Below are 26,791 nucleotides of genomic sequence, written 5' to 3'. Positions count from 1 at the left end.
ATCCCCCTAAAAGAAAGTAAGAATACGAGAAGGGGTGGGAAGGGGGGGGGAGGGGGCTCACTGGATGATGCGCCCTTCCGTCCCCCGGCAGTGACCTGGTCGTGGATATACTTGGGGAGGGCGTCCTTTACTCAGCGCAAAAAGGAGGGCTTTTATCTGCAGTGTGCGCACCCGAGTCGCTGAACAGGACTCGAATCGAGCATGTGACCCCACCAATGGGTTCCTCGTTCGGAGAGCAATCCATTGGTGGGGTCACACGTTCGGTTCGAGTCCCATTCAGCGACTCTGGAGCTCAAAACGCGTCCGGGATTTCGACCGCCTCCACCGGTCTTCTGGCCCACTGACTGCTGGGCTGCACCATGCCCGTCATTCCACGCCACTGCGAGTTACATCCGCGGTTTCATTCCGTAAATGCGAAAGTGGAGGGTGCTCCAAGGGCTGCATTGCGCGGCACAGTCAGGCTCAGCGCGCCACTCGGGGGGAGGGGAGGGGCGTGTGTACGGCACTGCGCGGCAGTCAGCTCTCTTTGTTTTAGTTGATGAGTTTTCGTCAAGTACCCACCGCCGTCCTGACGTGCAAATGGCGATGCAGGGGGGTGGGGTAGGGAGGGAGGGGAGAGACAGAGAGAGACAGAGAGAGAGGGGGAGAGAGAGAGAGGAGAGAGAGGGAGAGAGAGAGAGAGAAGGGGGTGGGGGATGATGGTCGAACGAGTGCCATATGGCTCCACCCTACCCGCAGAAAAGAGGCATCCTCTGCATCGAATCAGTACGAAGCGCCATGCGGCAAAACCACCCGCGCGCGCCTTTTTTCTCTGCCCTCTTTTTTTCGTCTGCATTTTCATTTCCATGTTTCACTCCGACTCGCCCGGGTTTTTTTTTTCTACGGAAAACGTATAGGCTGTTATTACATCGGGGCGACTTTATTAGCAGAATAAAAAAGGGGGGGGGACGAAGCGCGACGGAAGAAAAAAATTTGTCGAATCACACTGTAAAAAATGTTGCAAATTTTTGAAACCCATTGGCGTGCGAAATTTTGCCACCCAATGTATAAAGACTCCAGTTGCACCCAGTGGGTTGCAGAAGGCCACTGTACCAGCCCACTTGATGAAATACATCGACCCGTTGGACAGCGAAATTTGCTATTGTGTCGTCGAAAATCCGTACATCTGAGACGAAATTCATGATGGGTGATTTGGGCTCTGAGCTCACCCACATGTTCAAATTTAGTATCTTGTGGGGGTGAAAAAGTTGCCGTCCACGTGAGAGAGTTTACACATGTGGAGATTATCGGATGGCCCACCATGCCCACCTGTAGAAAAGTTAACATTGTGGTTAAGCTGAGTTCCTCAACTTGCCCACAAATGCAAATCATCCATCGAGGGCGCCGCTAACGGCAGACGGTCTCGAGCCGGCTGGGTCAAGTAGCCTCCGCCGAGCGTCTTCGACTAGCTAGCGTGGTGGCGCAGTGGTCAGAGGGGTCGGGTCCTGAGTGGAGATTGCAGGTTCGATGCCCATGCACCTCGTGATTTTTCTGAGGTCAGCCCGCATTTTAAGACACCTCTAACCGGGATCTATACACGTGGGCAAGTTGGGGAGCGTCTTGCGGCCAAGATGCAAAATTTATGCACCTTGGGCAGCGGGAGCGCCTACTGTTGCCCACGTGAGAAAATTTACTATTTGGGTAAGACGGTTCCCTTATACACCCATTGGGCAACAAAATTTTGGCGCCAGTGGGTTACTGAATTTCGCAACCCTTTGGGCTGTGAAATTCGTGATCGAAGGGTGGGTGCAGGGGCGTTTCACCACCCAAGTAGCAAAAATTTGCAACTTTTTTTTTACAGTGCACACGGCACGGCAGGAATGAATTCCAAACGACCCGGGAAAGTGAAAAAAAGACACAAAAATTAAACAGCGACCGTGCTCAAAGAAAAAGAAGGCGAAAAAATCGGTTGAAAATGGGGAGACGCGGCTAGGGCGGAAATTGGTAAAGAGTGAGAGGGAAAGAGAGCAGGGCGTAACCGAGGAAAGGCAGCGAGGGTAGTCGAGGAATATTGGAGGGGGGGGGGGGAGGAATTCACTCCACTGCTAGTAAGTAGTGGTTGGGTCGTTAGCACCCGCCCTTCACTACCGGCCCACTGCAAAAACAAAATCCACTTTAAAAAAATTCAAGGGTTCACCACGAGGCCGCCCAGGTCCAAGAGAACAATTAATCTTACAAATCGTTGAAACGCTTTTTTTTTCGATTCGGCACCTCTGCAAGAAGGTTCTTGGATCAATATCAGTCCGACCACCGACAAACTTTAGCGTTCAGAAAACGGGACCACCATTTTCCAGACAATGCCTGCGTTGTTGTTTCGAGTGGTCAACAAAACAACTGATAATGGAGGCGGGCTTCTGTTTACTCTCTCGCTGAAACTTTGAGCCTGAAGCGTGCATGCGCGGGCACGAGTTCGGCTTCTGCTTTCAACACAGTTGGAAACAAACCGCTGGAAACCCGCAACTTTGTGCTCCAGAGTCGCTAAACAGGACTCGAACCGAACGTGTGACCCCACCAATGGATTGCTCTCCGAACGAGGAATCCATTGGTGGGGTCACACGTTCGGTTCGAGTCCCATTCAGCGACTCTGGAGCTCAAAACGCGTCCGGGGTTTTGGCCGCCTCCGCCGGTCTTCTGGCCCACTGCGGTCCGCTTTGTCCGCCCTCAAAGCGGCCACAATTTATGTGACGGTACTTCCTCGCGGCGGCAGCGTCACGACAAAAGCGCGCCGCAACAGGTAGCGTGCGGGGCGCGCGTACGCCACGCCACTGGAAGGCACGGCGCGGCGCGGCCGTGTCCGCACGCACGCACGGCACTGCACTGCGAGCGTGTCGCGAGGTGTGAGGCCGATAAGGCCAGTTCCGCACGCGCACGCGAGTACACACCGGACTCGCTCCGAAAGTCGCTCTGTCTCTCTCGCACTCGCGGGGCGTGCCGTGCAGGCACGAGAGAGACAGAGAACGACCCTCGGAATCAGTCTGGTGCGGCCGGCAGGCCGTGGGCGCCGTGCGTTGGGGTAGGCCCGGTACCGCCTCCATCTATTATGTAACGCCCGGCCTGGAGGTTGACCCCCCTCGGAGTGGAGGGCGGCTGGAGCGCCATTGCCCCCTCCAGAGCCGCTAAGCAGGCCTCGAACCGAACGTGTGACCCCACCAATGGATTGCTCTTCGAACGAGGAGTCTATTGGTGGGGTCACACGTTCGGTTCGAGTCCCATTCAGCGACTCTGGAGCTCAAAACGCGTCCAGAGTTTTGGCCGCCTCCACCGGTCTTCTAGCCCAATGTGCACTGCGCACTCGAGTCGCCCAATAATTCAGCACCTCAAATTGAATGGCGTTTGTAGCGAGCGGTATCCCTCAGAGACCGTCCGGTCCAGCCCCGCCGCGTCTCTCTCTCTCTCTCTCTCTCTCTCTCTCTCTCTCTCTCTCTCTCTCTCTCTCCCCCTCTCTCGAGCGACGAGGCGACAGGCCAAGGCGGAAAGGCACCCCAACGTCCGTCCGCTCGCATTATTTACTTTTAGCAGTGCAGGTAACTTCCGACGGCGCGCCGCCTCACCCCTCCTGTCGCTCAAAACAGGCACGTGCCGCTAAAAAATGCAGGCGCCGGGGGGAGGGGGAGGGGTGATTAAAGAGGAGGGGGAAGGGGTGGGAGGACACCCACGTCCAGTGTGGGGGAAAGCAGGTAAGTGGGACATGGAAAGTCGAAAATGGTGCGACGACCTAGACCGCCCAGTCGGTCATCCTGCATTCACTTTGAGCGTCTCTCTTCTCTCTCTCTCTCTCTCTCTCAGGCGAAGACACACACACACACACACACACACGACCCTTCTTTGGCGGCGGGTGTGGGTGCGAGAGAGACAGCACCACCGTGGCGGTTCGCCCATTTGCATTCGCTCCCAAGATAACGAGGGACGCAACGGGGTTGGGCCGTGCCCCCGTGGCTTCCTGTTTGGAAGGGCAAGGGGGAGGGGGGGGGGCTGCCTTGGGCCGGCTCGAGCCCCAGCGCCAAGCCCAGCGCCCCCGCGGACACGCAGGCGGACACCTGCAGACCCCTCTGTCTCTCTCGCACCAACGCGTGACGCCCCGTGAGTGCGAGAGAGACAGAGCGACGCTCTCGGAATCAGTGTGCTGGACAGGCGTCCTGGGGCGGCCGGCCAAGGCCCTGCCCTCGGGGGGCCGGCTGCAAGCTCTGCCCCGCTCTGCCCGCTTGCTCCACTAATTCCCGCCCCCTTCCCCGCGGGGACTTCCCCGCACAGTGGGCCAGAAGACCGGCGCAGGCGGCCAAAACTCGAGGGCTTTTTGACCCCAGAGCCTAAACGGGACTCAAACCCAAACGTGTGACCCCACCAATGGATTGTCTCCGAACGAGGAATCCATTGGTGGGGTCACACTTCCGGTTCGAGGCCCATTTAGCGACTCCGGAGCTCAACACGCGTCTAGAGTTTTGTCCGCCTCCGCCGGCCTTCTGGCCCACTGCGCGGCCCTCCGGAGGGCCCAAAGGGCACATCATTAGTTATTTCAAGGCCGGAGTGGCCCTCCCCCTTCCGTCCCCCGGATTGCCAGACGCGACACGCTCCGTCTCTCTCGCACCGCCACGCCGGGGCCCGGGGCCCCCCCCGGGGGGGCCCCCAAACCCGGAGTTGGGGGGGGGGGAGGAAGGGAAAAGGAGGGAAAAAGGCCGGACCCTTCCCCCCCGGGCCAAACCCCCCCCCCCCCAAAAAAAATAAGCAAGAGGGAATAGGGGGCCTCGGGCGGGGGCCCGAAATCGAAGGCCTCGGAAATTTATGGGCCAGGTTAACAAGTTTTTACAGTTTTCCAGCGCCCAGGGGGTTTGAAATTAACCACCCCACAATTATTTTTTTTTTTGTCGATAAAATTACCTTTTAGCAGTACATTAAAAAAAATTGCACTAAAATTTGGAGAGCAAAATGGTTGAGATAGTGTCGTGCTGACAGTGCCGTAACAGGCCGATGCGATACGGGGCTCGTATTTCGAGCCCCAACAGAAAACGCGCACACAATAAGCCTTTCATCGCCCGTTCCCGATAACTGTCCATGCAGATTTAGCGCGTTGCCAATGTGTCGCGCGCTCTCTCTTCATTTTGTCCCCCCCCCCTTTTTTTCGCTTCAAACAAACAAACAAAAAACGAGGAAGAAAAAAAAAGGAGCTTAGCAGGTAGGGACCCATACATGCAACACGTTTCCCTCGGCGGCCCCAGTGGCGAGAGAGAGAGAGAGAGAGAGAGAGAGAGAGAGAGAGAGAGAGAGAGAGAGAGAGAGAGAGAGAGAGAGAGAGAGAGAGAGAGAGAAGGGAAGCCCCAGAACATCCGTCACGAACACGCCCCGCCCCGCCCCACCTCGCCTCGCCCCGCCTCACCACCGGCGATCGTAAATAAAATGAATGGTGCCACCGCCTTGGCCGCGAGCAGCGCCATCCGATCCACACCAATCACCGGCCGGACCTCCAAAAGAATCTCAAAAATTGGTTAAAAATTTAAAAAAAAAAAAAAAAGATTTACAAAAACAAAGTGCAGGCAGCTTTTTTGGGCGTGCATTCATCACGCCGACGGATAACGCAATCACGAGATTAAATCTCACGCGGGAAGCAACACGGAGCGTGGAGGGCGGACGAGTTAAAATGAGAAATGGGAAGGAGGAGGTGGGAGATAGAGGGAGGGAGAGATAGAGACAGAGAGGGAGGGAGAAGGAAAGAAAGGGAAACCAGAATGGAAGTGGGAGTACGGTTTTTTGTTTGCCGTATACGGTTTTTTTTTTTTTAAAAATTTGGAATTTGGAACCCCTCGTACACGGTTTGGGAGAGTCAGCCCCCCTTGCCCACAAAAGTGCGAGAGAGACGGGGCGACGAAAACGATTCTCGGCATCGCCCTGTTGGCAAAGCCATGGCAGTGTGTGCCGGCCAGCCGGCCAGGCAGCCAGCCAGCCAGCGTGGCGCCCAGTGGCGCTAGCGCGGGCGCTAGCGGCCCCGCGCGGGGCGGTACAGCACCCGGCCCAGCGCCAGGGGGTGTCCTTTCCCTTTCCCACAGGGCAGGGCACGCCAGGCCACGCCACGCCACCGGATGGCTCGTATTGGTCCGCTGCACCGCGGGCAACACACGGAGGGGTGGAAAAAGCACGGTCGGAGCAGGGGGTGGAAAGCACGTCGAAGCGGTGCACGTTGTAAAATCCGCGGCGGATTTCTCCGCACAGTGTACGCTCCTCGGTCAAAAGCACCAAAGGCTCAGCCAAAGGCTTGGCTCGGCCAAAGGAATGCCGCGGAGAGAATCCCGCGCCGAAATGGTTTCCGCTGCCAATGAGAAGTTACAATCCAGTTTAGAGGCGGGGGGGGGGCGAGGATGAGGAGGGGGAGGAGCGGGGCGTCGGTGCCGCGGGGCGTTAGAGAGAGAGAGAGGGGGGGGCCCCCCCCCCCTTCCGCGACGTCAAATATTAAAGCCAGAGCCGCCAAGTTGGAGTTGCATTAATTTGGCGAGGCGTCCAACCCCCTTCCCCGTTCCTCCGGACAGTTTGATGCAACGTCCCTCGGACCGACCGGGGGGAGGGAGGGGGGAGGGAGGAGGGATGCACTTTCAGACGCGGCCGGGGTCGCACGTGTGGAGCACGTGGATGGCCTTCCGGGACGCACCCCACCCCCACCCCGGGGGTATTTTCGGACACGCACACACACACACACACACACACACGCCGCGTGGACGACGGAAGGATGGGTGGAAGCGGCCGGGTTGTTGATTGGGATTTGTTGATTGGAAAGGGCGGCGTTTGGAGAGCCCTTGATTAAAAGGGAGGCCCCCGCGGCCCCACTCGGCGCACAGGTGGGGCCTCCAGGCCTCTGGGGCCTCTGGAGCACCGGCATGCTGTCCTACTGGCGCGGAGTCCAAGCGCGGATCCAGGGGAGAGAGAGGGGGGGGGTGACAGCCTGCTTGGGCACCGCTATCAACAGCAATGACTTGAAAGGTGCAAGCAGGCAAGCCAACAGTGTGCCCAAGTGGAGGCAGAAAGTGGAGCAAAAACTTCTTCGACGCCGCCCCCTCTGCCAGGGTGGCGCTGGATACGCCACTGGCCTAGGCCGCCTCAGTCAGTCAGTCGCGCTACACCTGACGCTACACCAGTACGCCGCGGAGCTGCAGACGCCACGCCGCGAGGCTATCGATTGTGTTTCACACCATTGGGCGCCCCGCCCCGCCCCGCCCCCCCCCCCCCGCCCCGCCCCGCCCCGCCCCGCCCCGCCCGCCCCGCCCCGCCCCGCCCCCCCCGCCCGCCCCGCCCCGCCACGCCACGCCGTCACGGCAAGTCCCGCCCGATCCGTCCGACCCCGGTGCAACCCCGACCTTCCGCCACTGACGTCCCAGAAGACTCTCTCTCTCTCTCCCTAACGTGGCGCCCGAGCAGCGCGCGCAGAGAGAAGGAGAGAGAGAGAGAGCGACGGAAGCACCGTGTTCAGAAGCAGCCTGCAGACTCCGCCGTGGTCCCGGCGACCCACAGGCGGGTCCCCAGCGGGCAGTCCCTCCACTGTTAGGTCGCCGCCCCGCCCCACCCCGCGTTTCCGGAACGGTATTGCCCCAAATCCGGAACGCCAGACGTTGGGACATTTCAATGCATACAATTATCAGGGGGATTTTCAGCAGCAGACACGTTTTAGCTGAAAAAATGTGACCTAAAAAACAAGATTTTTTTTTTGAATTTTTTTTCGTTTTTGTTTTTGCGTTTTCGTTTTTGCGTTTTCGTTTTCGCGTTTTCGTTTTCGCGTTTTCATTTTCGTGTTTTCGTTTTTGTTTTCGCGGTTTTTTGGGTTTTTTTTTTTGCGTTTTCGTTTTTGCTTTTTCGTTTTTGCGTTTTCGTTTTCGTGTTTCCGTTTTCGTTTCCGCATTTTCGTTTCCGTTTTCGCGTTTCGAGCTCACAACGCGTCCAGAGTTTCGGCCGCCTCCACCGGTCTCCTGGCCCTCCGTGGCCAGAGGGTCAGTGGGGCCGTCGCCGGAAGGGGTCTTCGCCTGGAGCGGCAGGACGCACCGTCTTTCCCACGGGTCTCCACTTTGAATTTCAAATTCCGACTTAGGCGTCGCGTCGCGTCGCCTCGCGTCGCGCTCTGTATATCATCTGCATGTGACGCCGTGACGCCGCGACGCCCAGGGCCGCCGCCAAAGGCAGCCTCTCAAAGGCGCCGTTTTCTCTCTCGGTCGCCGGGAAACTTTCATTCCGAATGGCCGTGCCAGAGTGTGTGTGTGTGTCTGTGTATGAGTGTGTGTGGGTGTGTGTCTGTGTGTGTCTGTGTGTCTGTGTAAGGGTGTGTGCGTGTGTGTACGTGTGAGAGAGTGTGTGTGTGTGTGTGTGTGTGTGTGTTGGTGAGAGAGAGAGAGAGAGAGAGAGAGAGAGAGAGAGAGAGAGAGTGGTTGTGTGTGTGAGAGTGCATTGAGTGTGTGAGTGGGTCTGTACGAGAGGCGGTGTGCGGGCGGAGTCAGTATAGTTGTGTGTGTGTGTGTGCGTGTTGGGTGCCACTTTAAAGGGGGGGTTCCCCCCGTCCAAAACGATTGGGGGAGGGGGAGGGGGAATCAAAAGCGCCCCTTTTGCCGCCAAAATGGGGGGCAAAAAAACCCCCGACCCCCCCCCGCCCCAGAGGGCAAAAACCGCCGCCACCAGCCCGCCAGCCCAGCAGCCAGCCAGCCAGCCAGCCAGCTAGCCAGCGACCATGGAGAATATTCTCCATGCAGCGACTCTGAAGCTCGAAACGCGTCTAGAGTTTTTGGCCGCCTCCACCGGTCTTCTGGCCCACTGTGCGGCGGGCCGAAGCAGCCGAAGCAAACGGAGCGAGAGGGCCACATGCTTGAGTGAGTAGAGAGACATTTCGGGGGATGCGGTTGGTATGCCCCGCGCTCCGCCCCGCCCCGCCTGCACGCCGGGGACGTGATAAGCGTGACGTCACAGCGGGGAGCGGGAGGGAAGGGGTTAAGAGACGGCACGGCACGGCGCACGGCGCGGCGCGGTGGCGGACACGGCGGGGCCCAGAATCAAGATCAGGAACGCGACACACGCCAAGCAGCCTGAGCGGACAGCCCGTCACTCTGTCTCTCTCGCACCCAGGCGGGACTAGGCGGGACCAGGCGGGACGCCCCACGAGCTCGAGAGAGACACCTGCAAGTTACTCGCGGAGGAACAGGCGAGTTTCTCCCACGCGGCGATATGCCGCCTCGACGACAACGGCTACACTTTAATATTTGAGCGCTCCGCTCACACCCTCTCGACACCACCGTGAAGGCCGCGTCGCTGCACAGTGGGCCGGAAGACCGGTGGAGGCGGACAGAACTCTAGATGCGTTTTGAGCTCCAGAGTCGCTAAGCAGGACTCGAACCGAACGTGTGACCCCACCAATGGACTCCTCGTCCGGAGAGCAATCCATTGGTGGGGTCACACGTTCGGTTCGAGTCCCATTTAGCGACTCTGGAGCTCAAAACGCGTCCGGGATTCTGACCGCCTCCACCGGTCTTCTGGCACACTGCGCGACAGCAGGCCAAATTTCGGCACCGCAGTTTCGGCGCGCAATTTTCCATAGCGCAGATTTATGGCGAAACGCGAAACCGTTCCCCGCAGTTTGGCAACACCGAGGCGCGGCTCGCCCTCCGATTTTACGTTTATTCCCGCCGCAGTGTGCTTAGAATAAAGAAAGCAGGCGAAATCGTAAACGGACACCCCCGCCCCTCTCTTCCTGCAGCTGGAGCGATTCAGAACACGCGTCGCTCTGCCTCTCTCGCACCTGTGCGGACGCCCCTTGAGTGCGAGAGAGACAGAGGAAACAGGTCGCTGGAGCGCAGCCGTCCGCTGATCCGTCTGCCTTCCCGCGCCTGTGTGTGTCAGAGTCTGTCTGTCTGTCTGTCCGTCTGTTTGCCCCTGCGTTGTCCCCAGGGCGGCCATCCGAGACCCAGGGAAGTGGTTGCGGCGACGCACACGCAATTTCGTATTCGCCTCTATTTTTTATTTTTTTTTCCGCTGAATAATTTATGGCGCAGCCTTCTGCGACAGCTCGGCGGGTAATTGTCCAAGTGTTCTGGAAGGGACTGTACGCACCAAGGGCGGCCCAGCTTGGGGAAGTCCTTGTCGACGCGTTTTGGAAAGAAATGGTAAATAAACGCATTGGTAAATTGGGCAGTCCAGAAGACTGTGCGGGAAGTCCGTAAACCGTGCTCGAATCGGACAAATGACCCCACCAATGGATTGCTCTTTGAACGAGGAATCCTTTGGTAGGGTCACACGTTCGGGTCGAGCCAGAGCCAGCCAGGCAGGCAGCCAGGCAGGCAGCCCTTCCGCTGCCGTGCTCCTCGTCCTGCGAGCCCTGAGCCCCGGGCCCTAGGCTGCCCTAGGCCCCGCGGCCCTACACGACCGTAAACATGATTTGTGGACTTGAAAGCGGCAGCGCGAGGCAGGGCGAGGCAGGGCCTTCCTGCAGTTTGCAAAACGTGACGGTTGGCAGCCCTGGACGACGCGCCGCCAGTGGCCGGTCCCGCCGGAACGCGCTCGTCAGTCACGCGTGTCGCTTTTCGGCGTTTTCGCCCGGCCAAGAGCAACAACAGGAAGTTGGTGACGTCACTGGGAAAACTTGAAGTGTAGCAGAATGCTCCTTGCTAGCACACAACAACGCTTGAAGACTTCCCGCGCTTATTAAAAGACTTCCCGCCCTTTCAGAAGACTTCCCGCGCTTTTTAAAAGAATTCCCGCGCTTTTTAAAAGACTTCCCGCGCTTTGTGAAGACTCCCCGCCCTTTTAGCAGACTTCGCGCGCTTTTCGAAAACCTCCCGCGCATTTTTGGCGGGAAAGCCAACCTAACCTCACTTATACGATTCAAAACAACTTAAACTCCTTGTCGATTTGACTAGCCTCTTTTTTTACAGTGTACATCTGGGGTCTATAAATGCGGAAACGTTCCGCGGCAAAGTAAACAATGTCGTCGCCAGGAACAACCGTAAAAAAATAAGGTAGCGGCGGCAATTACATCGCGACAATGTTAGTCTGCATGATTGTCACAACGGAACAGCCGTAGCGCGGATAATTGTCGTGCCGGGCCGCTTTTTTATGACTGGCCCTAATATCAACTCCGGTTAGGTTGGGGATTTCTTTGGGTCTGCCGGCGGGAGGGGCGAGTGAGGCAAGAAGAGCGACAGAGAGAGAGAGAGGGGGGGGGAGATGACGGGAAGAACGAAGAACATAGGATGAAGAGAGCGAGAAGAGCAGAATGGTGAGAAAATCCAAGGCGGAAAAAAGGAGTGCTGGTCATGAAAGGAGAAGTTAAGAGGATCCCAATGGACGGGGAAAGGGAGAGAGAGAGAGAGAGAAGAGAGAGAGAGAGAGAGAGAGAGAGAGAGAGAGAGAGAGAGAGAGAGAGAGAGAGAGAGAGAGAGAGAGAGAGAGAGAGAGAGAGAGAGCGGTGCGCCAAAGCCACGTCCAGCGAGCTCGTACCGCAAAGCCCGACTTGTGTGTTATGTGTATGGCCTTGTCACCCCATCGGCACGTGAGGAGTACGAGGGGGGTGGGGGTGGGGATGGGGTGGCCCACCCGGGGTGGCGGAGCGGGCGGAGCGCTGGCCGGCCCCGTGACCCTAGAGAGCCTCAGTGGGATAGGGTAGGGGGTGGCGGTGGGTGGCGTAGCGGCCCACCACGGGCCTGGCGGGCCTGGCGGCTGGCGGGCCGGGCGGGCTGGTGGCTGATGAATAGGGGGCTCAAGGGGAAGGCTGTTGGGGCGAGCGCGGCGCGGCGCGCGCGGCGCAGCGCTCAGCTAGCCGAACAGAGTGACTGGCTGTCGTGGCGATCGCCCGGACTCAAAGGTCAACTCGTCCTCGTGGCGCAGCAACGCGTAGGAAGGAGACTAGACTAGGATTCCGTTTCACCCTCTCAATTTTTTTCGCCCCTTTTTTGTTAGTTTTTTTAATCTTTGTCAAAAAAAAAATTCAGGATATTTTTTTATATTTTTTGCTTGAATTGAGTGTTAATTTGCCGCACATTGCTGCTTTTACATCTGATTTGCTTGATTTTCTTTTGAGAACCTATATCGTTTTTTGTTTGTTTTGTTTTGTTTTTGATGCAGGCCTACGGCGCCCTCCTGGGTCCTCTCCCAGCGCGGCAGTGCGCGGCAGTGCGGGGGTGACGGGCTAGACCAGCCCATGGGCCAGGCCCCCGCCTCGCCAAATCAATCCGCTGGGAAGCGAGCCAGCGTGCCCCCGGCAACGCGTCCCCCTCGCAATCGCCAATCGCAATCGGCGTTTTCGCAACCCATGTGTAGAGAGCGCGGATTCGCAATCGGAGGGGGGCGGGGCGAGGGCTCGAAACTCTACACGCGTTTTGAGCTCCAGGGTCGCTAAATGGGACTCAAACCGAACGTGTGACCCCACCAATGGATTGCTCGATCGAAGAGCAATCCATTGGTGGGGTCACACGTTCGGTTCGAGTCCTGTTTAGCGACTCTGGAGCTCAAAACGCGCCTTGAATTTTGACCGCCTCCGGCCCACTGTGCAGCTCCCGAACACGACTCGCAAAGCCACATCACCCGATCCGGCCGGGCTCCCCGATTGCCACCAACAAACAGATTTGCAATCAGCAATGGCAATCGGTTCGTCGAGTTGAAAGCCGCGCACACTGCGGTCTAGTTGTTGTTGTTGTTGTTGGCAGCACGAAGAGAGTGAGGCGGGACCTCTCATTAGTCGGGCTTATCAGGTACAGCCCGAGCAACAAGTAGAAGCAGTCAAACGCACCGGCTAAATTGATATTGTTTAGACATCCAGTGCACCGTAAAAACGGTTCCTGGTTTTCCCGCAGGTACTCCCCGGAAATCGCTTATGTCTTTACCATAGGCTTCCGGGGATTAAACAGAAACCGTTTCTTATCGCGGCCTTTCGGCTCTTGGGACTCACCAAGACACCTGTCAGTCACGTCGCTCGGCTAGCTCACTCACCTGCGGAAAGGGAGACAAAAATTAGGTTGTGAAATGCAACAAGTAGGAAAAGTCACACAAATTTAATACCATCAAGACACCCCATAAGGTCGTCATAGTTGCCGCAAAATTAAAAGGCGTCTCTTTGAAGCCCCATTTGACCATTTTGGGAATGTACAGTGCACTGACAGTGCAGACGGGGGGACGCGACGAAAATTGCATCCAGTTCCAATTTCCCATTGGAACACAAGGTGCGGGGACTCTGCTGCGCGACGGGTGAAAGGTTTTCGCTGTTGTGGAGGCAGCCGGGGGGGGGGGGCTTGGGGCTGAACGGGGCAGGGGACACAGAGGGGGAGACGGGGGACGAGGAAGACGAGCAGGAAATCCGCTTTGGGCCCTTATTCTCATACAGCAGCTGTAAACATTTCGACGATCCGATCGGTAATCCCTTTCTCTCCCTCCCCTCCCCTCTTCAGCACAAGCCTGGCTGCCGCCCCTTTCCCTGCAGACTGATGCCGAGCCGAGAGTCATCGCTCTGTCTCTCTCGCACTCGCGCGGCGTCCCGTACAGGTTCGAGAGAGACAGAGCGACTCTCGGCATCAGCCTGCCGGCCAATGTGCCTCCGGCTGCAAACAAAGCAGCAGCCATTCCCAGCGGATCCTCGGCCACTACAGTGTAGTACACCGAATGCACAGTGGGCCAGAAGACCGGTGGAGGCGGCCAAAACTCTCGACGCGTTTTGAGCTCCAGAGTCGCTAAATGGGACTCGAACCGAACGTGTGACCCCACCAACGGATTCCTCGTGCGGAGAGCAATCCATTGGTGGGGTCACACGTTCGGTTCGAGCCCCATTCAGCGACGCTGGAGCTCAAAACGCGTCCGGAGTTTTCACCGAATGAAATAAAGCAGGGAGGGTTCGGCAGGCTCGTGTTACACTGCCGGCCAATAACGAAGGCCGTTTCGGCCGTTTCGGCCCCGAGAGGCTCCGCCGTGGTTAGCAAAGTGGATGAAAAGGAAAGAAGGGGAATCCCTGGAAGGCGCCCCGCCCCGCCCCGCCCCGGCTGCTCAGGTACGCCGCGCCACGGATTCCCCAACTTTCCAGTCGGGGGGAGCGAAGCTAGAGCGAGGCCGGCGAGGCTAAGCGAAGCGAGACATGTTGATGGGGAAATGATTCCTCTTCGTTATTCCCCCGTCTTCCTCCGTGGCCTCCTTCAGTCCCCCCGTCGGCCCGAGTTGGCCCCACACTGTTAATAACTCCCCTCCCTTCGACACCGAGGGAATGCCTGCCGGTGAGTTGGCCGACGACGAAGGAGCCCCATCCACGTTTCAATCAAGCCCCCGCCGGAAATGGAGCATTTTGCGCGGGAAATCGAAATTTTGTTTGAAACGACTTTGTTGTCTGTGGGAGGAACGTCAAAAATGCGACGCTAACGAGTTTCGGGAGGAGAGAGCGCCTGCCGCGCGGCCGTCCCGTTGCACACGGCGTCGCGGCGGGTTGCCTACCCTGGACTTCGCAGGCGCCCCGCCGCCGCACAGAGGAGGCGACCGAAACTCTAGACGCGTTTGGAGCTCTGGAGTCGCTAAGCGGGACTCGAACCGAGCGTATGACCCCACCAATGGATTGATCTCCGAACTGCGCTCCGCGCGCGGAACGCAAACGCATTGCTTCGGGGTCCTTTTTTTCGGCCCATTCAACACGGTCACCGCCAGGGGCGGCCAAAGGCAGCGAAAGGCAGCCGAGGTGGATGGAGAACGCTCCGCGTCCTTGCACAGAGGTGCCGTCGCCTACGGACTCCGCAGCCTGCCTGGCCCCGCCAGAGAGTGCGCCGCCAGACGCAATTAGGAGCTCAAAAGGGAGTCAGCTACTGCGAGCGCGAGCTGACGCCCCCTTCGATCGACGCCGCTGCGCGTACCACGCTCTCGTCCTCTCGCACCAAAACGTCACCGCGGGTGCGAAGCGAAGAGCGAAAAAGAGCGTCCCTTGTCTCTCTCGCACTGCAGAGCGGAGTGACGCCGCGCCTTGCGACTAGACAGCCGCCTGCCCGCTGCAGCCGTCGCTCTGTCTCTCTCGCACTCACGGGGCGTCCCGCGCGGTGCGAGAGCGACGAGCGACAAACTCCCAGTCTGCAGGCGTCGCTCTGTCTCTCTCGCACTCACGGGGCGTCCCGCGCGGTGCGAGAGCGACAGAGCGACAAACTCCCAGTCTGCAGGCGTCGCTCTGTCTCTCTCGCACTCACGGGGCGTCCCGCGCGGTGCGAGAGAGACAGAGCGACAAACTCCCAGTCTGCAGGCGTCGCTCTGTCTCTCTCGCACTCACGGGGCGTCCGCGCGGTGCGAGAGGACAGAGCGACAAACCCCAGTCTGCAGGCGTCGCTCTGTCTCCTCGCACTCACGGGCTCCGCGCGGTGCGAGACGACAGAGCGACAAACTCCCAGTCTGCAGGGCGTCGCTCTGTCTCTCTCGCACTCACGGGGCGTCCCGCGCGGTGCGAGAGAGACAGAGCGACAAACTCCCAGTCTGCAGGCGTCGCTCTGTCTCTCTCGCACTCACGGGGCGTCGCGCGCGGTGCGAGAGAGACAGAGCGACAAACTCCCAGTCTGCAGGCGTCGCTCTGTCTCTCTCGCACTCACGGGGCGTCGCGCGCGGTGCGAGAGAGACGGAGCGACAAACTCCCAGTCTGCAGGCGTCGCTCTGTCTCTCTCGCACTCACGGGGCGTCCCGCGCGGTGCGAGAGAGACAGAGCGACAAACTCCCAGTCTGCAGGCGTCGCTCCGCAACTTCGGCTGCTGGAACCAAACTTGGGCCGAAAACATCGATGCGGAGATGCATTCCGCGGCCGCCAACTTCCGTCGCGCTTTTGTCCAGAGGAATGCATTTTGCAGGGGACGGCGTCCGACGGCGTCCCGCAGCCCACGTCACTGTCCGTGTTGTTCTTTGCGAGCTGCGGAGCTGCGCCACGCATTCCACACAACTTTTCCCATTCCCACCCCATCTCTTAGCCTGTCCGTATGTCTGTCTGTCTGCCCATCCCTCCCTTTTACTCTCTCTCTCTCTCTCTCTCTCTCTCTCTCTCTCTCTCTCTCTCTCTCTCTCTCTCTCTCTCTCTCTCTCTCTCTCTCCGCCAACCCTTTACCCAAAATTTCAAACTAACTTCCAGGCCGGCACACTGTCAGGCGCCCACAGCCCACAGGCGCCCACAGGCATCCCTCCCCTATCTCGAATCTCGATTCGCAGCCCACTTGCCGGCCCATGGCGCTCACGGCCCACCATTCACCATTTCTACCCCGATTCCGCCCCCTCCGTCGCACTCGCTCCCGCAGGGGCCGTCCTCCAATCCCGCCACCAATTTGCGCTGCGTCTCTCTCGCACCCCTGCGGCGCGCCCCGCCAGTGCGAGAGAGACGCAGAACGGTCATCGCAGTGCTGTGGACTGGGCGCTGCACGCCGCACAGTGGGCCAGAAGATCGGTGGAGGCGGCCGAAACTCTAGACGCGTTTTGAGCTCCAAAGTCGCTAAATGAGACTCGAACCGAACGTGTGACCCCACCAATGGATTCCTCGTTCGAAGAGCAATCCATTGGTGGGGTCACACGTTCGGTTCGAGTTCCATTTCGCAGACGAAACAATACGCGACACTGCGAACAAAAGGACCAGAAGATCGGTAGGAAAAGGCACGCGGGAGGGAGGGGGTGAAACTGCGACGGATGTTGTATACACTGGAAAGAGGGAAAGAGAAAGAACGTGATTTGCGGTGCCGCTAATACGAGACAGACAAAGGCACTTGGCACTGACAACGCCACTGCAGTGCTACCACCACAATTACACAGAATGGACCCATTATGTGTCCAGGCATGCCAGTTAATTGATGGGCGCGCCCACACTGCTAGCCTCGCGCAGGGTGGCCACTCAATTCCAAAAATGAAATTCCCGTTTTTTTCCCGGTATTTCCCGGTCAAAATTAAGGCTTTTCTAGGTTATTTTAGTGGTTCAAAGGCGCTTTTTCAGGGCCTCGGGAAGGCTTTGACCGCTGATAGTTTGGGAGTAGTGGTCTTGCAAAAATGGTCAAACAGTGAATAAATTTCAGAAAATCACCGTTTTTGCTGACTTTGAGTGGTCACTGCATCCAATTTAGTTGCGGTCAAAGGCCTCCCTCGACGCCTTACTATTCTAAAGACCCTACTCTTTCATGGCCCGCCTCGGGAAGGCTTTGACCGCTGATAGTTTGGGAGCAGTGGTCTTGCAAAAATGGTCAAACAGTGAATGAATTTCAGAAAATCACCGATTTTGCTGACTTTGAGCGGTCACTGCATCCAATTTAGTTGCGGTCAAAGGCCTCCCTCGACGCCTTACTATTCTAAAGACCCTACTCTTTCATGGCCCGCCTCGGGAAGGCTTTGACCGCTGATAGTTTGGGAGCAGTGGTCTTGCAAAATGGTCAAACAGTGAATGAATTTCAGAAAATCACCGATTTTGCTGACTTTGAGCGGTCACTGCATCCAATTTAGTTGCGGTCAAAGGCCTCCCTCGACGCCTTACTATTATAAAGACCCTACTCTTTCATGGCCCGCCTCGGGAAGGCTTTGACCGCTGATAGTTTGGGAGCAGTGGTCTCGCAAAAATGGTCAAAAAGTGATTGAATCCCCGAAAGTATGATTGTCATTTCATTGGATGATGTTGATTGTTTCACTGATTACCAGCTAGACGTGCAATGATTATCTTGAGTTGAGTACCCCTTGCTGCGGCGCCGACGACTACGACTGAACCTTCAGAAGAAATTGACCTACAGGCAGCGCAGGCCTTTTTCGCCTTTTTCCCGGTTTCAATATGAAATTCCCGGTTTTTTCCCGGTTTTTTCAAGGAGATTTCATTTTCCCGGGTTTTTCCCGGTTTTCCCGGTTTTCCCGGTCGGTGGCCACCCTGTCGCGGTCTCACAGTGGGCCAGAAGACCGGTGAAGGCGGCCGAAATCCCGGACGCGTTTTGAACCCCAGAGTCCCTAAATGGGACTCGAACCGAACGTGTGACCCCACCAATGGATTGCTCTCTGAACGAGGAATCCATTGGCGGGGTCACACGTTCGATTCTAGTCCCATTTAGCGACTCTGGAGCTCAAAACGCGTCTGGAGTTTCGGCCGCCTCCACCGGTCTTCTGGCCCACTGTGGGTCTGGCTGGAAACGTCGCGATAAATTCCGGGCCCTCTTTTCTCTTTCCGCGGCTGTACTTCCCGCCGCGGAACTTGAGCGGAGAGAGTCGTCGCAAAGCGCGGCAAAGCGATCGTAAAGAACAGTGTAGGAGCGGCCTTGCCCTGCCGTGCAGCGTAAACCAAAAACTTTATTTAAAAGTCATCAAAAAAAATTATTTTTTTTTTAAAAAAAAGGAATCATTTTTTAAATTAGAGTGGAATTGTTTGAAAAACATGAACATGGAGGCATAGGACACCCGAAATGTTTGAAAGCTTGCAAGTTCGGTATGGTTTCTAACGCGGCGCCTGTTTTGACCGTGCGAGAATCCTTGGTCAGGGTCGCCGAGGCCCTGCGCCCCATGCCGCGCTCGACTCCCTTCAAGTGTCTTGGAGATGCTAATATGGCTTTAAAGCTCAGAGGCCCGGGGCACAGTGGGCCAGAAGGCCGGTGGAGGCGGCCCAGACTCGAAACGCGTTTAGAGCTCCTGAGTCGCTGCACAGGACCCAAACCGAACGTGTGACCCCACTAATGGATTCCTCGTTCGGAGAGCAGTCCATTGGTGGGGTCACACGTGCGGTTCGAGTCCTGTTCAGCGACTCTGGAGCTCAAAACGCGTCCGGGATTTCGACCGCCTCCACCGGCCTTCTGGCCCACTGCCGCCTCCGACACACGCTCCTGAAATATCTCACGTTCCCCGCAGCAGTTCTCTTCTCGCAAAGCTGATCGACAAAAGAAGAAAGGCAAACAGCGATAAATAAAAATCACACGCCGCATCAGCGCACTTCTTAACTCGGCAGACGTATTGGCAGCTCCGCGGAGTACAACTCTTTTCTTTTTCCCGCCCGCTTTCCGGCCGCTTCAAACTCGCCGCACTTCCCGCCAAAAGTTGGCTGGAAAACAAATAAGTAAGATCCAAGTGGGACGGATCCCCACACAAAGCCGCTGGGGGGAGGCACAGTGGGCCAGAAGACCGGTGGAGGCGGCCAAAACTCTGGACGCGTTTTGAGCCCAAGTCGTAACAGGACTCGAACCGAACGTGTGACCCCCAAGAATTCCTCGTTCGGAGAGCAATCCATTGGTGGGGTCACACTTTCCCGTTCGAGTCCCATTTAGCGACTCTGGAGCTCAAAACGCGTCTAGAGTTTGGGCCGCCTCCACCGGTCCTCTGGCCCACTGTGGAAGGGGCGGCGAGAGGGGTGAAGCTCCCCCTTGCACTTGGGTACGCCGGGGACTGCTCGCTGCAGGTTTGCCAACCAATCATTTCTTTCCACTCGGTTGCGCCGAGGTAACGATAGGGTCCCCCCGACAATGTTGCCAACCCCAGCAGCCCTCACAATTAAGTCCGCCAACTTGAGGGCGTTAACTTCGTTAACTTTGCGCGCGCGCCTAATGAATGGCTGGGCATTCCCTGCGCAAAACTGCACGCTCAACTAAGTCGAACACGAAAAAGTTGGCCAGACTGGCGGAGGTAAATTTTTAAAACAAATCCCGGCCAATTTGGCGGCAACTGCGTCGGCGGAATAATGGGACAAAACGCCCCTCGGGGAAAAAGGGGAAAAGAAAAGGGGGGGGAGGGGAGAGAGAGAGGGGGGAGAGAGAGAGAGAGAGAAGGGGGGGAGGAGAGGGGGGAGAGAGAGGGGGAAAAGAGAGAGAGAGACGGGGGCAACGTGTGTAAATTCAGCTCGTTATGCCATTCGGCTCATTAGCTGCTCGCTAATTCTCTGCGACATTTCTATTTAGTTCCGCTCTTTTTTTTTTTCCCCGTTTTCGCTTCACGGCTTGTCGCGTCCCAGCAGCATTAGTCCGCGGCCCGCCGACCAATGGGAGGAGGGAAAAGGAAGGAGCGCAACATCGGCCGGCGCGTCCGTTGCGCGACACACGTGACCATTAAAAAGGGGTCCCGAAAATGGGGCGCCGCGCCTGCCCCTTTTAGGGGGCCAAATGTGCCCAGTTTTGGGCACCGTCGCCCCTCCGGGGGGATAACAGCAGTAACCGGCCCCCCCAGGTCATGCACAGATGTTTGGTTTCCTGGGCGACTGGTCCCAGGTCTGGGCCCTTTGGCACCTTATCGTGCTGGCCCGGGTAAGGCAGGCCCAAGGTTTTCCCCCGGCGGGACGGGCCCGCTGGGCCATTTTGGGACCCTGGGGCGGCGCGGGCCCGTTTTTTTGGACACCCACATTTAGGGGTTCGAGGGTGGTCAGTTTTCCGGAGGGATCGACCCCCCACGGCCCACAAGGAATGACTCCGCCATATCAGTGGAGACACGTTGGCGATTTTTTGAACAAAAAGCGTCGGAAATTGGGCCAAACCCGGTTTCCACGAGGGGGGGCCCCTGGCAACCGCGCGCGCCCCCAAAAACCCCCCCCCCTTTTCGTAAAATTTGGTGCAGCAGGCCGAAACCACGGGAACGCGCCGAGGCGTGGACCTGCCCGTTTGGCAAACCGCAAAGGACCGGTGCGTGGCTCCAGGCGCTCCAAGCGCGCGGGCCCCACCGCGCGGCGGCCACGTTTCGTGGTGCCACTGGCTTCCCGGGGCTGGTTCGCGCCCCGCCGCCGCGCCGTCCTGGCCCAGCAGCCCAGCATCACGGCGGGCTCGACGCGTTTTGAGCTCCAGAGTCGCTGAATGGGACTCGAACCGAACGTGTGACCCCATCAATGGATTGATCTCCGAACGATGAATCCATTGGTGGAGTCACACGTTCGGTTCGAGTCCTCCTTAGCCACTCTGGAGCTCAAAACGCGTCTGGAGTTTTTGCCGCCTCCACCGGTCTTCCGGCCCACTGTAAGGGGGTGGCGTTGGCCGTGGCGGGTCTAGGCCGCGTCGCCGCGACGCAGGGAAAGTGACGCGGCGTGTTGTTGACGTACCTGGTGCCGCTCGGACAGCGCGGCCGCCATGATCGCCGCCAACACCAACGAGAGCAACAGCGAGGCGGTAGGCCGGTGCGGACCGTGCGGACTGTCGAGGCTGCTTGGCGGCAGCGGCGGCGCGAGGACCGCCTGGACCGCGTGGGGCCCTCCAGGCGCGTGGGGCCCTCCAAGCGCGCGGCGGGGCGGCGCCACCCTGCAGGGCCTGCGCTGGCCTAGCCTGCTCGGCTCGCTCGGCTCGGGGCTCGCGCTAGCTCGCGCTGCTCCCAGGGGCTGGTACGCTGGCTGGGGCGGCCGGCCTGCTACTGAGGGCGGTGGGGCGCGGCGGGGCGGCGCGCGCTGTCGCGGTGGGGCGCGCTCGGCCCGCGGAGCAGAGCGCGGCGCAGCACAGCGCAGCCCAGAGCAGCGCGCCTTGCCGGAGAGCAGCCGCGGGCCCAGCCCGCCCAGCCCTATCGACCACGGCCGCCCCCTCCCCGCCCCCACCGCCCCCACGCCCTGCCCCCGGGCTCCACCGCCAGCGCGCCAACGCAGCCTGTGGGGGCTGTGGGGGTGGGCGACATCCCCTCATCCCTGCTCTGGCCTACCCTAGGCCTGGCCGGGCCCACCCTGGGCCTGCCCTAGGCCCGCCCTATCGTAGCGATGTAGCGTACGGCCTGGAGAGAGGGAGGGGACCTGGGATGGGGTAGGGCCGGGGACCGACTTCCAACCCACCCCTTCCCCCTCCGGACCGGACACGCCAGGACCAAGGTACCGACGTACCCGCCGTCCGAACGACAGCGAGGACCGGCGAGCGAGCCCGCCCCTCTCGCACCCCGACGGGACGCCCCGCGAGAGAGAGAGAGAGAGAGAGAGAGAGAGAGAGAGAGAGAGAGAGAGAGAGAGAGAGAGAGAGAGAGAGAGGCGCCAGCGCGGAGTGCGGACGCACGCACCACCCTCCTTGTTGCGCCGGTGCGACTGTCCTCGAGTACGCGCACGCCTCGCTCTCTCTCTCGCACTCACGGCGCTCTCCGCGAGGGTGCGAGAGAGACAGAGCGATGACAGGGGTGGAACCACACGGCGGCTCCGTAAAGGGGCCTTTTGATTTTCATTGGACAATTACGCTCCCCAAACCACTCACACGTGCTGTTCTCTCTCTCTCTCTCTCTCTCTCTCTCTCTCTCTCTCTCTCTCTCTCTCTCCCTCTCTCTCTCTCTCTGTTCTCACAGACAGCGGCCCCTTATTTACTCGCTTGCATCCATCCCCCGCCTCGACCTTTACATTCCCAGCGACCTCAACAACCGCGCCGGCAAAACTTTTCTCACCGCTGAATTTCTTTCTTTCTCTCTCTCTCTCGCTCCGTGAATAATGAAAAAGAGATGAGAGAAAAGAGGAGAGAAAAAAGGAAATGATGAAAATCACCTCGCCTCGCACCGCAGCCCGGCGGCGGCAGAGCGGCGGCCGCGCGCCAGTGACAAAAGAAGAGCGAAAGCGAAAAATTAATTTTGCGGATTCCCGCGACCCAGAATTGGCGGGAAATGGAATGCCGTAATAACGGGAGGAAGGGAGGGGAGAGAGAGAGAGAGAGAGAGAGAGAGAGAGAGAGAGAGAGAGAGAGAGGGGGGGCGAAGGCGAAGAGGCCCAATATGGAAATTCTCATCGTCTTGTTCATCTTTAGTCTTTCGGGCAGCAAGACACTCCCCCCCCCCTTCCCCCGCCCCGAGTTGGCAGGGGAGCCAGGAAGGGGGTGGGGCAGGAGATAGGGGCAATGCTTCCAAATTGTGAGAGCCTCTTGTAGTGGCGGGGCGGGGTCGGCGGGGAAGGCCCTTTCTGCCGAGCGATTCTCGCACACTGACGGAGGGCCCCGCCAGTGCGACAGAGACGGAGCGACGCTCGGGGCTGCGAATGCAGAGGGAGAAAAGAGGTGTCGCCTTTTAACCGCGCCGTCGTCACAATGCCCCCCTCACATTATTCATACTGCAATTGCAATTTGCGCGTCGGACAATGGGGAGGGCCGCACAGTGGGCCAGAAGACCGGTGGAGGCGGCCGAAACTGTAGAAGGGGGGGCAGCCATGCACCTCGGAGGTAGTGGCGGACGAGAGTGACAGTGGCCTTGACAGTGACAGTGCCGTGGCGGAGAAGGCGAGTGCACAGTGTAGTGAAAGTGTCGCGGGAACGAGTGGCGAAAAGGCAGTGACAGTGTGGTGACCCAGCCTCAACTGTTTCTGCACTGTAAAAATAGCACTTGCGGCAACACTGCGCTGACAGTGTAGACGCAGTGACGAGTGGGCAGAGACGGCATTGATTGAATCGCCCAGAAATAGTGAAAGGGAAAGACGATCGGGCGGAGAGGGGGGGGGGCGACGCAATTACCGAAAAAGTCGAGCCGCTGAGTCAGCGGTCGCTCTGTCTCTCTCGCACTCACGGGGCGCTACGGGGCCCTGAGCCGTCGTTGGACTCTTCGTCGCTCCGTCTCTCTCGCACCGCGACGGGACGCCCCGTGAGTGCGAGAGAGACAGAGCGACGGCTGACAATCATCGGGCACCCCAATAGTTCTGGCGGGGCGGCGGGGCTACTGGCACACTGGCATGCCTGTCAGGGATGTAGGTCGCGGCCTGGCCCTGGCGCGCTGGCTAGGGCTGGGCGGCGTGGTGCCCTGCACGTCCCGCGCTGCACTCCACCGCTCTCTATCTGTCTCTCTCGCACCAGTAAGGGACGCCCGAGAGTGCGAGAGAGACAGACACGACTCTCGGAATCGGTCTGCCGGGCGCGCTGCCGCTTTACAGGTCGATGACGTGAGTGATGAGTTGGCCGTGCCGTGCCGTGCCGCCTGTCTACACCCGGCCCTCGCGAGCGTATTGCAAACAAGCGTCGAAGCGGCGCCATTCAATTATGCCGTGCGTCGGTCGGAGTCGCAATCGATGCCATCATTGCGATTGCCGCCACTGCCGCGACCACCCGGAACGCCCGCGGAACGCCCGGAACGCCCGGCGGGCAGGCCGCCGTGAGGCGCGTGTGTGGAGCGCGCTGCCTACCCGCCGGGCGCTCTCCGGCCGCACAGTGGGCCGGTGGAAGACCGGTGGAGGCGACCGAAACTCCAGACGCGTTTTGAGCTCCAGAGTCGCTAAATGGGACTCGAACCGAACGTGTGACCCCACCAGTGGGTTGCTCTCCGAACGAGGAATCCATTGGTGGGGTCACACGTTCGGTTCGAGTCTGGCGACTCTGGAGCTCAAAACACGTCCGGGATTTTGGCCGTTTCCACAGAGCTGTATAGAAGGGAGGGGCGGGGGGCATTTGGCAGGCCACCCAGGTTCCCGCCTGGCCACTACAGGGCACTTTATGCACACTGCGTTTGCTCTAGGCATGCGGTGCTGAGTAATGTCGATCGCTCGTCGATCGCAGAAGACTTGTCTTCATACCGAACTGCTCGACTCAATTAAAGAAGTCAAAAATTCAGTTGAGAATTGAACTCAGCGACCGACTGGCGGTTTCGTATTTCAATGGCGTTATTGCTAATCTTCAAACCGACCGTGGAGTGCGTCCGAATTTCGCCGTGTAGCCACACTTACGACTTTTGCCAGGGTGCCAGGTCGGTGTTGGTGTGAAAGACATTAATACCCGTGACGCCCTGGAACCCTGGAACACCGCTATTCATGTTCCTGGAGGGCAGGGCAGGGCAAGCTGGCGCACTCCCAACGCCCCCCCCCCTCCCCTCCCCCCTGCCCCTCCCTCCCCTTCTGCCGTTGCCGCAATGGAAGTTACAGCCCGGTGGGTGCCCCAGCCAGGCCCTAGCCAGGCCCTAGCCAGGCCCTACCTTGCGACCGGTAGGTCCCCGCAGTACAGTGGGCCAAAAGACCGGTGGAGGCGGCCAAAACTCTAGACGCGTTTTGAGCTCCAGAGTCGCTAAAGAGGGCTCGAGCCGAACTCTACCAATGGATTCCTCGTTCGGAAAGCAATCCATTGATGGGGTCACACGTTCGGTTCGAGTCCCATTTAGCGACTCTGGAGCTCAAAACGCGTCTAGAGCTTTGGCCACGTCCTCCGGTCATCTGGCCCACTGTGCGCAGCCAGAGCCGGTAACGGCCCCAAACATTGCTCCGTTTACTACAGGGAAATGATTAAAAATACAACGACAAAATTACAGAGCTACTGTGTGCTAATTTGGCGATAATTACTGTAATTGGATTAAATCCGCCAGTGGGGGCAAGAGGAGGCGGCGACGCGATAACATTTGGGCACAAACTGGCCGACACGAAGCGACGCTGTCGGCGACAGGAAGCGACTGCCGTGTCCTTAAAATTTTATTTTTCGTTTCCGGGGAAAAACGGAGTGCTGTTTCGCGGCCGCGTGAGATAGCCATCTCGGCAGCGCCATCAGGTCGGCAGGGCCAAGCCCTCCTGCTGAGCACAAAAATCGAAATCCCGAAAGAGGGAATCAATATTTTACTTGAAAAAAGGGGGGGAAACAAGGTACAGTATTACCTCAAAATAAGTGCAGGGAAATCCCAAAAGTGTGGATGTTAGGGATGGAAAGCAGTGCAGACTAATGTACCATTGCTTCTTTACTGTGCCACTGTAGGAAAATGTCAGTACATTAATTACCAAGCCTCTGTGAACATGCTTAGCTACCTGCTACCAAAAACCCCCTATGCTTAAAAAAGGCCCATCATCTGAAAATGCCAACCAGTAAATCAGACTACATTAAATCAGTGCCAGCAATTATATTAAATTCAAGTAGCGAACTTTGAGTGCCCTGAAGGAAAAAGTGCACAGTCAAGGTTTTAATGGTCTAGATCAGTGCTATTGTGTCTTAGATATGATAAGGTACCTTTTAAGTTTTGTTTACGGCCCATCACTTCAGCGTTGTCATTCCAATTCAGCTTTTTAGAAGGAGAGAAAAGATCAATTAGAATGACAGAATTTTCTTGAACAGACATTAGTCTACCAAAATAAATAACATAGAATTTTAAAACGAACAACCCTGAGTTTTTCCCATGTGGAAAGAATGCGTTGGGCCAACTGTCGTGCAACACCGACCACTCAGAGCGCATTGAAGCTCTGGAAAGGGTCCAAACTGCAACCACCCTTGCTGGCCTGCCCCTCACAAATCTCAGCCAGCAGCCCATCTGGCTGCAGAAGCAACAGTTGAATGGGCAACAGTTGCCATATGCCATTCTCTGAATTTCCCAGTGTCTCGGCTCGCGGACTCCCCGAGCCGCGGGTGGGTCTCTCTCGGCAGTCGCGGGCACGCACACTTGCACGGGTGACAACGGGGTTCATTTGCTCCGCTGGGCGAGGCGAGGCGAGTATAGTCTGGCAACCAACAGTGGAACGCCCCCTCGGCACATAACCTCCGACACTGCCAAGTCCGGGCGCTGACAGTGCCGAGTCCGCCGTCGACGCGCGGCAGACAAGTCAGGGGGAGCGGCCGGCCCCCGCGGCGGAGCGGGGTCGCTACACTGGAGAGGATTACGCCAACTAAAATTAACCCCGTGACGTGCGGGGCCTGTCGCGGACGGAGTAGTGCCTGCCCCTCTCGGGCGCCACGGCCGTCACGCCAGCGGCGCCAGCGGGGCGGCGGACATATGGCCGCGACTCCTCGACGGCGTCCTGGAGGGTCCTGGCTCACCTGCTTGACGAGTGGCAGCAGCGTGCGCTCGATGCTCCGCGTTTTTATCTCAAGACCGTCCAAGTCTTTCGGCTTGTTTGCAGCCATGTTTACGCTGGTCCGGGCGGTCGTCTGCTGTGCCGTGCCCGTTGTTGCACTTAGCAGAAGCTATTATTTACCCCGCGCGTTGCCAACCGCCCCGC

General features: G+C 58.4%; 1 protein-coding gene across 1 annotated transcript in view; it reads right to left on the bottom strand.

The window, feature by feature from the left end:
• LOC117644865 (alpha-catulin) overlaps positions 1-26,725 on the bottom strand; it is a 45,949-nt gene extending 19,224 nt beyond the window's left edge. Inside the window, 1 exon segment of the mRNA XM_034384529.1 lies at positions 26,610-26,725. Coding sequence (XP_034240420.1) covers positions 26,610-26,696 — 87 coding nt within the window. The 5' untranslated portion in view covers positions 26,697-26,725.
• Positions 26,726-26,791: the final 66 nt, after the last annotated feature.

This window comes from Thrips palmi, unplaced genomic scaffold (genome assembly GCF_012932325.1).
Source record: "Thrips palmi isolate BJ-2018 unplaced genomic scaffold, TpBJ-2018v1 HiC_scaffold_18, whole genome shotgun sequence".
Lineage (NCBI taxonomy): Eukaryota > Metazoa > Arthropoda > Insecta > Thysanoptera > Thripidae > Thrips > Thrips palmi.
The sequence above is the reverse complement of the archived record's forward strand: the minus strand, read 5'-3'. Positions and strand labels throughout refer to the sequence as shown.